Below are 17,015 nucleotides of genomic sequence, written 5' to 3'. Positions count from 1 at the left end.
ATAATACGGCACGCCGTGCTGGATCCCAACGGCCTCGTATCACTAGCAGTCGAGATGACAGAGCATCTTATCCGCATGGTTGTAACAGATCGTGCAGCCACGTCTCGATCCCTGAGTCAACAGATGGGGACGTTTGCAAGACAACAACCATCTGCACGAACAGTTCGACTACGTTTGCAGCAGCATGGACTATCAGCTCGGAGACCATGGCTGTGGTTACCCTTGACGCTGCATCACAGACAGGAGCACCTGCGATGGTGTACTCAATGACAAACCCGGCAAAACGTCATTTTTTCGGATGAATCCATGTTCTGTTTACAGCATCATGATTGTCGCATCCGTGTTTGGCGACATCACGGTGAACGCACATTGGAAGCGTGTATTCCTCATCGCCATACTGGCATATCACCCAGCGTGATGGTATGGGGTGCCATTGGTTACACATCTCCATCACCTCTTGTTCACATTGACGGCACTTTGAACAGTGGACATTACATTTCAGATGGGTTACGACCCGTGGCTCCACCCTTCATTTGATCCCTGTGAAACACTACATTTCAGCAGGATAATGCACGATGGCATGTTGCAGGCCCTGTAGAGGCCTTTCGGGATATAGAAAATGTTCGACTACTGCCCTGGTCAGCACATTCTCCAGATCTCTCACCAATTGAAAACGTCTGGTCAATGGTGGCTGAGCAACTGGCTCGTCACAATACGCCAGTCACTATTCTTGATGAACTGTGGTATCGTGTTGAAGCTGCATGGGCAGCTGTACCTGTACATGCCGTCCAAGCTCTGTTTGACTCAATGCCCAGGCGTATTAAGGCTGTTATTATTGCCAGAGGTACTGATTTCTCAGGATCTATGCACCCAAATTGCGTGAAAATGTAATCAATGTCAGTTCTAGTGTACTATATTTGTCCAATGTGGATCTTTAGTGGATTTTCCATTGTTTGATTTTCACCATACAATTCTTGCAGAACATCCAGCTGTCAGGTATACTTCCATCAATTCAGAAACCTTACAATTTAAATGCCATTAAAAATGTGAAATGGACTTCCAATGTTGTTGCCTTATGCAATTAAATTGTATCATTCCCTTTCAATATGTTGAAATAAAAGACTTCCACCAACTGTATAGCACAGAAATGAAAACTAATAAAATTTTTTCTTTGTCATATTCATTTTTCTCAAACCAAAAATAGTAAGGTCTTACTTGTGAAGCATTCAAAAAATTTTTTTGTTATTGGGCAGTGTAATTTGCCTTTTAAGATTAATCGGATAGAAACTGAAGCAATGAATTAAAATTTGTGCCCTGGTCGGGACTTGAACCCGGGTCTCCTGCTTACTATGAGGTGTAGGTAGCATTTCCCCGGTACAAAGCTGGGTGTGCTATTCCAATATCAGACAGTTCGGGCAATACTGATGATTTAAGAGGGGGAAAATGGGCTAAAGGTGTGAACTGAAGTTTGTGTTAGGGACGGCACTGGACTAGGGTAGTCCTTGCAACTGTGGTAGCCACAATGTGGTGTAGTAAATTATAATTCATTACTTCAGCTTCCATTTTTATCAAAGATAAATCATAAAATTAGCACTTCTTTGTGAGTTTCTTCATTTTTACTGAAGCCACACTGGTCAATCCATATTTTTGTAGACAACTTGAGTTAATATACTGCAAACATAATATTAAATTCATGGTTTGACAATATGCACAGCTGCCAGCAATTGCTGTATTTGGTACTGTGATTATTACATTCTTCTTTAAGCATGAGGATATTTGGTCTGTCTCATATATTCTACATACTAGGTGAAACAGCTTTGTTGTGGTTGGTTCTCCCAGGGATCTTCATGGTTCAGAGTCACTGTCACCTCCTAGGGGCACCTTTTTTAACTTAGGCCTCTTCAGCACTCTCTCAAATTATTCTCGCAGTATCAGAGCCCCTGTCCAACCCCTACCGCTTCCTTTTCATAATATTGTCTTCCAGTACATTTCCTTCGTACAGCTATTTTATATATTCCTTCCACCTTTCAGTCTCCTCCTTAAGTATAAAAAATGGCTCTGAGCACTATGGGACTCAACATCGTAGGTCTTAACTCCCCTAGAACTTAGAACTACTTAAACCTAACTAACCTAAGGACATCACACATACCCATGCCCGAGGCAGGATTCGAACCTGCGACTGTAGCAGTCCCGCGGTTTTGGACTGCAGTGCCAGAACCGCACGGCCACTGCGGCCGGCCCTTAAGTATATCTAGACTACCATTCTCAAATCATATTACTGTTCATGAATAAGGCCTTTCTTTGCCTAGTTTCATCTTTATCAACTCAAGCAGTATTATCTCTAACCACATTCGATCTTTTATCAATTGAAGTTTGTGGTTGTAGTCCTCTCAATAATAATGTTCGTTTTCTACTACTTTTTTGTGCCATGTGATGGATCAGTGACCAAATGTTTTATGGTGAATACATCAATATTTATTTCTTCTTTCACTTTAATAAAACACACACACACACACACACACACACACACACACACACACACACACACACACAGAGAGAGAGAGAGAGAGAGAGAGAGAGAGAGAGAGAGAGAGAGAGAGAATATTCAGACAGATATTAATCACATATTTATTTCAGTAGCAATAAAATATTTTATATTGTCTCTCTTTGGCATGGTCATTTCCCACAGGTAAATCATAAAATGATGAGGTTTAAGGAAAACTGTAAACATATAACTGCTGTGCACTTACTTTATTTTCACTGAATTTATATCACATTACTATAGCCATTAAAAAGCAATTTACATAGCAAACATTACAGAAAATGTTTAGTGAGAATGCGCTAGTGCCATTAAAAAAGAAAAAAAAGACATCTCTGTGGTTAAAAAAAGAAACACACAACTGTTAGCTGTGTACATCTTTCTCAATCTCCTCACAATCAGTCATCTAATATATGTCACAGAATGCCAGGAAACTACATTACGGTACTGGTAACTATGAAGTATAATGCACAGTGTAATACAGTACACAATAACTTGTTAACTGGAATACAATGCATATACGTACCGCACATGTGGCCCGAGCTGGGGAAGACTCCAAGCATGGGGGAGGCCACCATGCAGATCAACAAAACTTTCTATTCCTGCAATATTAAGGCAGCGTGGCTGAGGTGTTCCACAAGAAGGAACAGCAGGGGATTCTGGCGGTACCGCCTTCACATCGACACCACCACTTACAGGAGGCTGCTGAACATGAGCCCCCATACCACCATTATTGCTGGTGTTGTTATCTGCATGGATGGTCTCATCGTGTGCCTGTATGACATCACAAAGTGTAACACCAGTTTCTCAAGCCAGTCACCAGCCAATAGAACTGACAGAAATTTACAGAAGTGCTGAACAACATGGAAGAAATGCACACTTACAGAGTTCGTTAAATTTGAAACTGTTCTAATGGTGAGATAAGGAGTAATCCATAAAAAAATGGAAATTATTGTTACATATTAATGCTTTTGAAAATAAAAGAATGGTTTCTCATTTCACATGGCCCAACTAAATACTTTAATCACATCCTTTTTCAGATTTACAAGAAAACTTTAATTTGGAAATGTGCATAGTGTTACATTACCAGTACTTGGTGCTTACTTGAATAACAGAAGACAATATACATAGGATACAACTCTTCAAAAAGAGCTAATGTTCTGGAAAGTACTGTCTTCTGGCCCTCCTTCTTATTTTTGCTATGAACCATTAGCCCTGCTATCTTGCTTTATGATACTCATTTCATAGTCATCATCTTATGATGATAAATTTGAGGATGTTCCAGTCATGTACATGGAATATGTTTATTAACACAATTTCCTCACATCACTACCATTTAAAAAACTATGTAAAATGTTAGTCATGTGGTGCACTATTGTTCTATCTTCACTAGATTCAAGAATGCATCAATTACGAACCTGTGCATTAGTTTCTATACATCCTTTGCCACGATCAGTATTACAGAATTTGCTGTCGGGGAAGAAATTCACCACTATGACACTAGAGTTAAAGAAAATCTGAATATTCCAAATACACAGGCTGCTTAAGATTAATAAACCGTACCAAGTGAACTGCCTCAATGTTTTCCCCCCTTTTCTTTTTCTTTTCTTTTTTTTTTTTAAATTTCATTTCTTTCTTGGTCAAATCCTTATACCTTTATAACACAAAGCTACTCAAGTATACATCAGACAATATGTCTTATATGAGATTTATCTGTTATAATCTACAACCAACAATATTAAGTATATATTATTAAGGATACTGTACATAATCTCTGATTTATTTCAGCAGCCTTCCCGCCAGCTAGTGTTCCTCCAGTTTTCATTAATGGCATATTACAATAGCCAAGTAATTCTTTGACAGACAGTTACAAAGTCTGCTTGTTATAGAATGAGATCATACAAGGTGTGGACAAAAAATGATGAGACTGATGCTGTCACAAAGTACGCATGGACCAAAGACGAATGACTGATAGCCGTGAAGTGTGAAGCCTTCATAGTGGGATGAAGCATCTCCGGTGTGGCCATGGACTTCATTTATGTAACAGCTGTTATTTTGCTTTGCTGTAAAAATGGTAAGTGTAAAAATAAAGCGAGAAATTGTCATGAAGTATCACATCAAACTTGGAAAAACTGCTAGTGAAACCTATCTTTTACTGACAGAAGTTTATAGAGAAGACTGTTTACCACTCCTGCAAGTTTCTGAGTTGATCAAGTGCAAAATGGCTGAGAACATGTTGAAGATGACTTACCTCTGGGATGCTGTTCAGTATCAAAAACAGATGAAAATATCAAAACAGTAGGTAATCTGTAGTAGGATTTGACCAAGAAAGAAATGAATTTTTTTTTAAAAAAAAAAGAAAAGAAAAGAAAAAGAAAAAGGGGGCAATGGCAAGTAAATCGTTTCTGAAGAAGAGAAATTTGTTAACATCGAGTATAGATTTAAGTGTCAGGAAGTCGTTTCTGAAAGTATTTGTATGGAGTGTAGCCATGTACGGAAGTGAAACATGGACGATAACCAGTTTGGACAAGAAGAGAATAGAAGCTTTCGAAATGTGGTGCTACAGAAGAATGCTGAAGATAAGGTGGGTAGATCACGTAACTAATGAGGAGGTATTGAATAGGATTGGGGAGAAGAGAAGTTTGTGGCACAACTTGAGTAGAAGAAGGGATCGGTTGGTAGGTCATGTTTTGAGGCATCAAGGGATCACAAATTTAGCATTGGAGGGCAGCGTGGAGGGTAAAAATCGTAGAGGGAGACCAAGAGATCAATACACTAAGCAGATTCAGAAGGATGTAGGTTGCAGTAGGTACTGGGAGATGAAGAAGCTTGCACAGGATAGAGTAGCATGGAGAGCTGCATCAAACCAGTCTCAGGACTGAAGACCACAACAACAACAACAACAGGTAATCTGATTCAATCTGATCACTGCTTGAGTATCTGATCGATTGCCGAAACTGTAGGAATTGACATGGAAAGCTTAAAGCAAATTTTACAAAACAATTATAACATGAGAAAAGTGTGTGTGAAACAGGTGCTGAAGATTCTCATGACTGAGCAAAAAGCACCTTGTGAAAATGTTTTAGAGAGACTTGGAATACCATCGAAAATGATCATAAACAGTGTTAACATATGATGAATCTTGGTTTTTCACTTATGATCCAGAAATTAAGTGCCACTTCATGCACTGGAAGAGCTCAATTGACAGAGAGAGAAAAAAGCTCGAATGAGCAAATCAAGTTCAAAGCGACGACAATTATTTTTTTTTTACATTAATGGAATTGTGTATCTTCACTGGGTTCCTGAAAGTCAAATCATTAATCAACATTACTATCTCTTCTTGCTCAATTATGTGCTCACACTGCACTGTCTGCTAAGAGGTTTCTAGGAAGTACAGCTTCTGAGTGTTAGACCACCCACCTTACTTGCCTGACCTAACACTTATCTATTTCCAAAGGTCAAATCTGCATTAAAAGAAACAGAATTTCAATCAATTGAAGCAGTGAAAGAAAAAGTGGCATGTGTGATTGAGGAGCTCATAGAAGAAGACCTCCAGCACTGTTTCCATCAATGGAACTTTGCGTAGAGCATTGTAGGGATAGAACATGGGAGAATATTAAGGGTGACAATGACTAAATATGTACATCTTTTTTAAATAAAATGTTTTGCGGCAATAGTCCCATTATTTTATAGCCACACCTCGTATGCTGTTAAGAGTTTCATGGGTTATCTCAATGGATTCTCTCATTCCTTCTTCAGAGACATCCTTCAACAGCATTTCAGAAGTTCCTCACATCCAGCATTGTGCCTCCATTCTCTCTCAAGTCTTTACTTAACATTTTCAATTTTAACAGCCACATTTAGTCTGCTCACCCTAAAGGGATAACTCTATAATGACTCTGTCAAGGAACAAATTAGCTCAAAATTTTTTATCTTCACATATAGGAGCTCAAACTCTAATTTATCTTTGCATCTTGCCAGCCTGTTTATTCATTTTTTCCCTTCATCTTTAATTCATATTTACTCCACACTTTATTCTTTCTGTCATCTCTATACCAAAGTTGGCACAGTGCCTATCTTTAGCTTCATTTTCTCACCCTCTGAGTCCTGCTGGTACCTTTCTGTCTTCCCTGACCAAACCATTTCACCACTCTGAAAAAGTAACATGTAAATGCCAAAAACTTGGATAAGATGAGCCAGCAATTAAATATGAGTGTGTGTTATCTCCATACAACAGTGAAGGCCATGATCTTCCGCAGCAAAAACCTGAGATGTGTGAAGGTGCATTATGATAATGGAAAATAACTTTTGTTCTCTGCAAGATGTGGCCATTTAGTCTGAATATCATCCTTCAGTTTTTCCAACAGTCAACTTAACGCTCCCATGGTGATGGTGCAACCTTGTTGTGGTCACTCTCAGAAAAAGTTGCTGGAAGTTTTTCTGCAGATGGAATCATTCCCTATTTCTTCGGTGGGACCTTTTGTCATCCACTATGATTCATCTACTGTAAAACAACAGAGAAACTCCATCGCATAAGGTTTAACTAAGTCCAAACATCCTTGAGCAATAGTACTTTTTTATCTTTGGTCAACAGTCATCCATTGAGCAGAAAGCTTTGCCATGGCCAAGATTTCATGTAAAGCATGGCCATGAACAATTGAGATCACTGCAGTGTCAGGAAGCCTGCATATCCTTGACTGACATTCAGTGAACCTCTTTGATCATACAGGTTCTGAGCCCTCATTATCTCCATTAGATACAGAATAATTTTTAAATTTTGGCATCTCATTTCTTTACTATAGAAACTATGTAGCAAGGACTGTTTAATGTCCAATCCTGTATATTAGTTATGGCAAAACATTTTAAAATAGGATACTTTACCTTAAATCATAACTGAATGTAATCCATTTTCAAAGAAGTATTGACATAATTATTTACATGATCATTACAAACAAACAGCTAAATGAACCTCTGTGAAACTTTGCAGTTGGCATCTAAAGTTTTACATTTAAAAAATCACAGTAGTTTGGCTACATTAATGTCATCTTTGTCTTCAGCTGAATACTTCTCGAACATCCCTCATACAATCTCTCTCTGTGTCTGTCTATGCAATTTAGGCAAATGAGTGAAAAAAAACTTAATATTTGAACTGATTAGAATCTAATAGGTGGATAACTGACTGATTTGGAATATTGCTTACATGACAGTACTCTTAATTTTGCCTTAGCTGAGACCAAAAAAAAAGATAAGTATTACCTTAAGAGACCAAGTACCACTCTGCTTATGGAAGCCTGCTAGTAGTGTTGCCATATCAAGCTGATTTTCCTTAGTGTAAGAATCTTATAATTCTTGAGTAAGTTTCTTTACGTGCTCAAGCCCTACTACCAAGTTGTAATTGGTATGTTCAATAAAGAGAATATAAAATACTTCACCAGCGATAATGCAGCCAGAATAGTATCCTTAATGTAATATTGGGAAAATATCTATAGTACTGCAGTTTTGTTTCTTAATTAAAATCTCAAAACCACCTACAGTTGTTTAAGCTATAACTTTCTTAAATAAGCATAAATAATTAACTAATAACACATTGAACTGAAGACAAACATACAGAAATGCTTTGCTAAAGTAAACAGTATTCTGAAACAGAAATGATGCATATTAGTAATTGGGATGGACTGCTAGCATTTCACAAGCAAGTAACTCAGGTTGAAAGTGCTTAACATATAACAGGCACAGATAAAAACAACAAGTATAAGTTAGGGTACAAATGCAAGCAAAGGCAACATTCACATTTCAAAGGCTCATGGGTGCACAACTAGACTACATAATTAACATTAGGAAGTAAAGCAGAATGAATGAAACTATATACAGTTGCTGCTGCTGCTTATTTTATTATTATTATATGAAAACTTATTTTGAAAGTAGGAAAGATGGCATGTGATAAAAGATTTATTGGGCTAACTGTCTTGTGTAACAAAAATATTTTGGTATGCTTATTTCCTAAATAACATTAATGTATCATGCACTTGAATAAATTTAAATTGCAGGAAAATATATACATTTATCAATTGGTGAAGACATTACACAGGAGAAATAACAGGCAAATTGGAATAAAAATCTGATATGCTATTACCTATTGCAGACAATTTCTACAATACAAAACAGCAATTCAAATAATTATTGACTTAAAAACAGCCAAATTTTACATAGAACTCATAAATTAATGCACAATGCAACTGTAGATTGGAAGGCAGTGGAATCTCAAACTACAGGATACAGCTTTTTTTTTTTTTAAAAAAAAAAAAAAAAAAAACACACCTATCAGAGCTTCCACATGTCTCAGTGCATGTCATTCCTGCACTGTGTTACAACTAAGAAAAAAAGATGATTGCTCACAAAGGACAAATCAAATGATGAAATGGAATCTTAAAATACTAATTTTGTTAGCATCTGAAACATGAGAGGCATACAAAAAATTTGCTTAACAGTGCACAGCAAAACACAATTTAATAAAAAGTGTTGCTATGCTATTAGCAGAATTATAAGTACATGTACTCCACTCTAAGCCAATTAAGATAATTTCAAGCCTGAATTGATTACAATGACTGTGGATGCCATAATATATCATGCAGTCATTCTTATTCAATACCAAGAAATAATAAAAAATAAAACAAATATTTATATAGGTTGACTCTTACACAGAAGACTAAAGCAACCAGCCACTTTTTACAAAGCTATTTATTTACTTAAACAGCACCATTACCACTTTTGAACTGATAGGTTCATCTTCAGACTTTTAGATTTCATTTTTTGTTTCCCCACCTGACAAAACTTCCTTGGGGTGGTGATGCCCTACAGCCAAAACAAAATGTGAGACAACGTCTTTTTAATTGTCATTGTGCCTCACGATGATTTTAAGTGATGTAAACAAATAATTATTATTATATGGAAGATGTTTCAATTATTTACAATGAAGAACGCACACTGGAACATAAAGGCACAGATTCTTCATTGTAAATAATTGAAATATCTTCCATTTAATAATAATAATAATAATTTGTTTACATCACTTAAAATCATCTTGAGGCACAATTACAATTATAAAGACATTGTCTCACATTTTGTTTTGGTTGTAGTGCATCACCACCCCAAGGAAGTTTCATCGAGTGTAGTGGTGGTGGTGGTGGTGGTGGTGGTAGTAGTAGTAGTAGTAGTAGTAGTAGTAGCAGCAGCTTTATTCATCCATAGATCTCTTTTTTTACAATGATATAGCACATGTCAAAGTATTTACAAGTTTAGACCAATTTAAAATAAGCTAACGGATATACACATATATTTATAGACTTCTAGTTAGAGACAATTATTAAATTTACTCCTCGCCTACAATACTTTTTTTACAAATAACTTATTAAATAATGTAATGCCACACTGCTCACTCATATCTCACTATTAGTCACTGCACACACTATACACACATTGTTTCATAACACTTCACTCACCCCACACACACACACACACACACACACACACACACACAGATGATCCCTGGGCCATTTTCTGTACCGCAACTTCCCATTTCCTATCCTGAAAAACTGAGTCAGCATATCCCTCCACAATGAGTAAGATGTTGAGCTTAGAAAGAGGAAGAAGTGTTAGTATTGTGCTATGCATAGCTTGGGGGTAAGTATTTCTAGAACGGAAAAAAGGAGGTAAAAAACATAAATTAAAGGTGTTATGTGGAATGTTGGATGTTTTATAATCATTATTATTATTATTATTATTATTATTATTATTATTATTTATTTGTATAACATTTTTTTTTATCAAACCCCTCTCTCTTCCTTCAATTTATAAAATGTATTGCATAACAGGTACTTTTTAGCTGCCATTTTAAACAAGTGTATTTTTGAAATTTCTTTAATCTCTTTTGGTAATTTATTGTACAGTTTTACTCCTTGGTAGAAAATGCTGTTTTGAGTTTTATGTTTATCTTTTCTTGACAAATGTAAGTTGAGTCTATCTCTTGTTGCATGGTCATGGACAGAGCTGTTTGTGCAGTAATTACCAATGTTATTTTTGATGTGTATAACTGACTGGTAAATGTGTTCACATGGAGCAGTTAAAATCCCCAGCGTTTTGAACAGATCATCACAATGAGCTCAACTAGTATTTTTGGTTATTATTCTTATGGCTCTTTCCTGGAGTTTGAAAATCGTGTTCACATTTTGTGCATTTGTTCCCCAAAAAAGAATGCCATAGCTAAGAATTGAGTGTATATATATGAATATTATGTAACTAAAAGACACTGCATGTTACACACTGATGATAGGATTCTAAGGGCATAACGTGCTGATGGCATTCTGTTTGCAAGTACCTTCGTGTGTTCACACCGCTTCAACTTAGAATCAATATTCATTCCTAGAAATTTTGCATTTGTTACACAGTCTGTAGAAGTGCCATCTACATTTAATTTAACATAGTCATTTTTCCTCTTCAAACTGAAATTCATGGCTTTTTTTTTTTTCATTAAATGTCACTTTATTGCTTATTGACCAATCATAATCTTCCTTGAGAGTTTCATTTGCTTTCTCAGCAGGGAGTTCTGGGAGTTCTCTTGTTTTGTCAGTGAATACAATATTGCTGTCATCAGCGAAGAGAATTTTTTCACCATGAGTAACACTACTGGGAAAGTCATTGATGTATGAGGAATAGTATTGGTCCTAATATGCTACCTAGCGGAAACCCTACATTAACGTATTTTGGTTCTGATAAGTGTTTTTCTGAATGTTTAGATCTATTTAAAGTATGTGTTATCTCTACTCTTTGTACCCTATCTGATAAGTATGATTGAAACCAGTAATTAGCTACCTGCCCCTCTTATTCTCAATGCTTCAAATTTATTTAAAAGAATCTTGTGGTCAACTGTATCAAACGCCTTAGAACGAGCCAAAAATATGCCTGTGATACACTCATCTGTATCAAGAGCATCAAGTACAACTTTTGTGAATTCTACTATGGCTTACTCTGTATTTTTGCCACCAAACTGTGATTCGCTTAAAAGATTGTTTCTATTAGTTTTGAGAATGGTGACAGCAGGGAAATTGGCCAGTAATTTTCTATGCCTTCTGCATTACCTTTCTTAAGCAAAGGTACAACTCTTGCCTGTTTTAACTGCTCTGGAAATGTCCCTGATGTGAAGGATTCATTTATTATATTTGTTAAGGGGCCTTGTATAATCCATACGCATTGTTTCAGTACACACATTGGTACTTCATCTAAGCCTACTGACTTTTTATTTTTTAGTTTCTGAACGGTTTTATTGACTTCATTCTCTGTGGTAGGAAGTAACATCATAGTATTTAGTGCAACATTATTTACAGGTGTTATATTTGTTTTGGGGAATTTTTGCTGCAACTTCTCTGCAGTACCTGAAAAATGCTCGTTTACATAGTTTGCTAAGTGTTGTGGATCATTTATTACCTTACTGGCCTCCCTTAGCAGTACATTATTCTGCATTTGTTTGCCTCTCCCCGTTTCCTTTTTTATAACATCCCAGACCACTTTGCTTTTATTCTCTGCATTATATATTATTTTGTCATTACATGGGGATATAAAACACGAAATAAATGTAAAGCATGAACTAGCCATCTGAAGATGAACCTATCGGTTTGAAACCGGTAATGGTGTTGTTTAAGTAAATAAATAGCATTGTAAAAAGTGGCTGGTTGCTGTAATCTTCTGTGTAAGAGTCAACCTATACTTTGCGCACAGCCACAGGCTCAAAATGTCAGTTTCTGACAAAATAGCAAAACAAATAATTACCTCGAACAGTGACCACTGCACAGAAAATGGAACAAACATTAAACTTGCAAAATTGAGGAGCTGTACTTCAGCAGCAGTAATGAATGAAGAGAGTTGGTGATGGAATACAAATTTGACATATTTTTATTTTACAAGAAATGTACCTGGTGCCTTATCTCTGCTGTTCCTGAAGGTATTTTCAATCTTATCTTTATGGTGTGTATGTGGAGTCAAACAACTTAAAGGCTGCTATTGGCACATTGTTCTCATTCCTAACAAAATTCTCTAAAGTTTAATATTTTCAGCTACTTTGGTACAGCAGCCCTACAGTAGTCTGATGTGATATTCAATCCAAGTATACTTACTCAACATCATTAAGAATAATAACTGCGCCGGGTTAACCTGTCGCCAGCACACCAATGGGCAAAGACGTAGCACGAAGATTGATAGTAGGCACCGGATCAAGTGCCTATCATGAGTGAGGCCAGAGACACACTGACAAGCAACATGCCACCAACGCCCTCTCAACAGCAAGTATTTGGGGTGCCGCTACTATCCAGAGGGTCTGACTGATTCACTCTTCCAGTTTGTCGTCTGTCATTCACTCGCAGAGCGGGCTCAAATCAAATTGCAGGTTACGACAGCACTTAGTGACCAGATTAGTGACCATAGTGGCACCAGCAATGAGTCTAAAGTTTGTAATAGCAAGATTATCGGTATAGTCTGCAACAGGGTTATTACTGATGAGCTCGTACCACGAATGTGGGCTCTATTCCTGTTAAGTAGCAGCTTCGTGTAAAAAAAGAACCGTATTGATGTACATGTGAATTTGTGTTGTAGAAAGAGGATACCGTCCACCCACCTTTAACAACATCCTCTCCCTTGCGGAACAAGACACTACAATAACCATTTCCAACTATGATGGCATGATTTGTGTGCTATAATACAACAGGTAGTCGTAAAGTTTTAATTATCCCCAAGACAAAACTGAGCTCGAATTGTGAAACTTGCTCCTTCTCTACATATCAGCCCTCCAATGCAACACATCCTTCCCAACAATGGCTGATGCAGTGGAGAGACCTCAGCAGCAGAAGTCTGCAACTTAGCTGTTTGAGAAATGTACCACCTCAAAAAATCACCTCGTCAGCATTCTGAAAATGCCACTCGTGCAACGATTTCTTCCTCTGACAAAAGAGAAAGGAGTCACTGGGCACTGTGTCAGGAGAGTATGGGACTGAGGCAAAATTTCATAGCCTAAAGAAGCAGTACATATAACTGTGTCTCGTGCAGAGTGAGTTGGAGTATAGCTGCCACTCCTTTCGACAGATTCTCCTGGCACTTCATCTTGACTCCTCCTGTAATCTTATCAGGGAATTCCAGTAATATACTCTTATGACAGTTTGCTTTTTATGAGCATCATCTGTTAGCACTATACAATGTCAATCTCAAAAACTCTCAGTATAACAGTGTCTGATTATCAGCAGTTCTTAGCCTTCTCTGGTGGAGGTGAATCCACAAGTTTCCACTAATTTGCTTCTTCAAATCATCCCTGGAGATTAGACACCTAAAGCAGTCCTCTGCACTGTTCTGACACAGCTGCTGCATCTGTTTGACAGACTTTCTGAATGCATGTGAACAGTCCTAACCCTCGTGGCTGACGACCTCGATAGAGTTCGAAATGTCGTGCCAGATGCCAAAAAAGATTGACGAACTTTTTCCACTATCTTGTAAATTGTGTTACACTACGAGCACTGGGATCCCCATTTCTTTTGTGATCCATCACTCTTCACTGACTGATAGTACGCCACTCCGTTCTTTGTATTTGTTTGGCCACAGTGAAAATATCCACCAGAAAACTAATTACCATACCTACTCCACATAACTGAGGCCTGAGCCACTTTGTGCGATTTCTCTAGCAGCGAGCTACAGTACTGTAATATAGGGATTTTAATGTATACCACGGCTACAGAGAACAAATTTATTATTATTATTATTATTATTATTATTACTTTATTTTATTTTATTTTTTTTCGCTTGAAGTGGTTCCCCTGTCTATCGTGAAGACAGCGTAAACCTTGCTGAGATGCTGTTGCAATTATTGACCTTTCCTTATGTTTTGCTGTCATTCTCAATTTCCTAGGAATGAATACAGTACCACATTAATTTTAAATTTCTCTGTCTACTGGGCACAAACAACTACTCTTCAAATGACATTTTAATGAGAGCAGAACGTACATTTTCTTTTGACAATGAGCATCACATGAAGTACCTTACAAGCAGCCTTTGTTTGAATGAATTCGAACTGTACATCACAGAAACAAAATAACAAATATTTATTGAAGTTCCTCAGAAAATCTATCTGGGAAACATTAGGAGTGAGTCCTGTATACCAAGCAACAGATAGCCAGCATCATGCTCTCGATTAACATTTCTCTAAATCCAACCAACTTACTATATAGGTCATAGTTCTTCACCAACTTTCTCTCATTCTCTATTTTTTTAAATTTATTCTTGAGAATGGGCTTACTGGTTTAAAATCATCTTGCATTCCTCTACTTGATCTCAAACCTCACATACAGGGTGGGATTATAGCTGTGAATATTTTTTTATTTATCATTACTTATCACTGATATTTCACGGACCTAAAAGACAAAGGACTGGTAATTGTTTACCCTTACATAATCTCAGGAAGGTGTGGAGAAAAGAATGAAAAAAGTTAGGAGGAACGAATAAATAAAAAAGTTGTCCACAGTTATAGCCCCTTATGCAACTTTTTCACTTTTTGCCCACCTCGTATTTGTTTATCGCTCAGTTGTGACTTTGCACAGGTACACTTTAATGTTAGACTTCATTTCCACGAAACTGACTTCTTAATAATGTCTGAATACAACCGTAGAGGATATCTCATTGGCAGTTTGTTTTTCTATAATAGCAATGACAGGGGACATTAGACATTGCCTAACCCAAGTCAACAAGCTAGCAAAATGAATCAATGTCACTAGTGATTACAAGCAGTACACACGATTCAGTTACTATCGTTACGAGCTTGCCCATCTATTACGAGTTACCTGAGGCGAGTTCTTCTCTTGGCGAGAGTCCTCACTGATGCGGGACAGCTGGGGCGCCTCGGCCACCAGGCCCTGAGGCTGAGGCTGGTGCTGCTGCGGGGGCGCCATTTGCTGGTGAGGGTGAGGAGGCGTCGCAGCCCCCGCCACCTGCGACGGCAGTGGGGATCCCGTGCCCGCGGCTGGGCTCCCGCCCTGCGGCTGCGGGCTCGCGCCGTCCGCACTCGGTGGGAATGCGGGGTGGTGCTGCCACATTGTAAAAATAGTACCTCGCAGCTTCCTCTGGGTCGAAATTGTTCCCTCCTATCGTAATTCTGTTCCTCGAATGTCTAGCACGTGTTTGCTCTCGATCATTGAACCGACTGACTTTTTTCTTCGATTATGCGTGTTAATTTGAGGGAAATGAATCGTTTGAACTTCACTGTGATCTGTATGTTTCAGATCTTTTTAGGTTTTGATAATATAATCCTACAAAAATCTCTCAAGTATCTCCATCAAAAATATACAACAAGTTTATAAATGTACCTCAACTTAAGTATGCAAAATTCCCATTTCAGTCACGTTCTTGTCCACAGCAGCTTTTAGAAAGGTATGGTAAATAAACTACTTTGGAAATGTTTGGAGAAGTTAGCCAACCCATTGTCCCTGCATTACTGCCCAGGGATTCTCATGACAAATTACAGCTTCATAGCAGTCAGTGCTAAAATTAAAATTCACGACACTGAAATCTGAGAAGAAAAATTATTTGCACAGTCCCTATTCTTGTTATACAGTATTGTGCACTCAGAAAAAAGAAGACACGACATACATGCAGGCTGCAATATAATTGTGAAATTTTTAATCAGCTAATGTAATCAGAGGAAACAAATGACTACACAAAAAAGAACAGAAATCCATTGCTACTTAAAAAAGCTTATTAACAGCAAGTGCATGTGGATGATGCTGGTTTTAACAACCATCTACCTTTCAGAGATAGAGGGGGCTCTCTTATTACAATATAGTAACAACAAAATGCAGCAGGATGTTAAGTGATCATCTATGTGAATACCCATATGTCCATGAAGCAGTCTGCACTAATAAAGAAACAGAAGATATAAAAATATGGATTCAAATGTTTAAGATTGTGAAACAGCACCACAGGCAAGAAACAAATGTTGTTGCAAGAGGTGCACAGTCACCGGGAACTGGGAGCTGTCTTCAAATCGAGCTAATCGACAAAAATAATGACGAAAAATGAAGGTTACGGCTCAGCATACTGCCGAATGATAAAAATTGCAGCCAAATGGAACTATCCTCAGTGGAAAAGGATACAACTTGATAACGCAGAAAAGCTGCCGATACATCTCGAAAGCGTACAATACGGGGGAAAAGGAAAATGCAAAATGCTTATCAAAATGGAGTCTAAGAAAAGTAAAGGAATGTTTGTGCCAACAACAGAACCACAAGCAGAGCAGTGCACACTAGACGCAGAGGTGTTGGCGCACCTGCGAGGCCAGCTGTGCCTGGTGCCTGTGTTCTGGGCTTTGTAGGTTCTCCCCGCGCCATTCATTATCTGTCTCCTCAGAGTCGTCAAACTGAGACTTCCACTGAGATGCCAAAGTTAGACCTGA

General features: G+C 37.7%; 1 protein-coding gene across 5 annotated transcripts in view; it reads right to left on the bottom strand.

The window, feature by feature from the left end:
- Nucleotides 1-17,015, bottom strand: part of LOC124545425 (tau-tubulin kinase homolog Asator) — a 643,583-nt gene that overhangs the window by 49,349 nt on the left and 577,219 nt on the right. For 3 of the 5 annotated variants that reach the window (XM_047124343.1, XM_047124340.1, XM_047124342.1), the window contains 3 exons: nucleotides 16,890-17,011; nucleotides 15,409-15,651; nucleotides 3,066-3,313 (listed from right to left, as the gene is read on the bottom strand). In XM_047124343.1, the coding sequence (XP_046980299.1) occupies nucleotides 3,066-3,313; nucleotides 15,409-15,651; nucleotides 16,890-17,011 (613 nt within the window). The remainder of the gene's footprint in view (nucleotides 1-3,065; nucleotides 3,314-15,408; nucleotides 15,652-16,889; nucleotides 17,012-17,015) is intronic. The other 2 variants (XM_047124345.1, XM_047124344.1) reach the window with 2 other exon arrangements.

Source organism: Schistocerca americana, chromosome 8 (genome assembly GCF_021461395.2).
Source record: "Schistocerca americana isolate TAMUIC-IGC-003095 chromosome 8, iqSchAmer2.1, whole genome shotgun sequence".
Lineage (NCBI taxonomy): Eukaryota > Metazoa > Arthropoda > Insecta > Orthoptera > Acrididae > Schistocerca > Schistocerca americana.
Note: the sequence above shows the minus strand (reverse complement) of the source record. Positions and strands in the feature narration are given on the sequence as shown.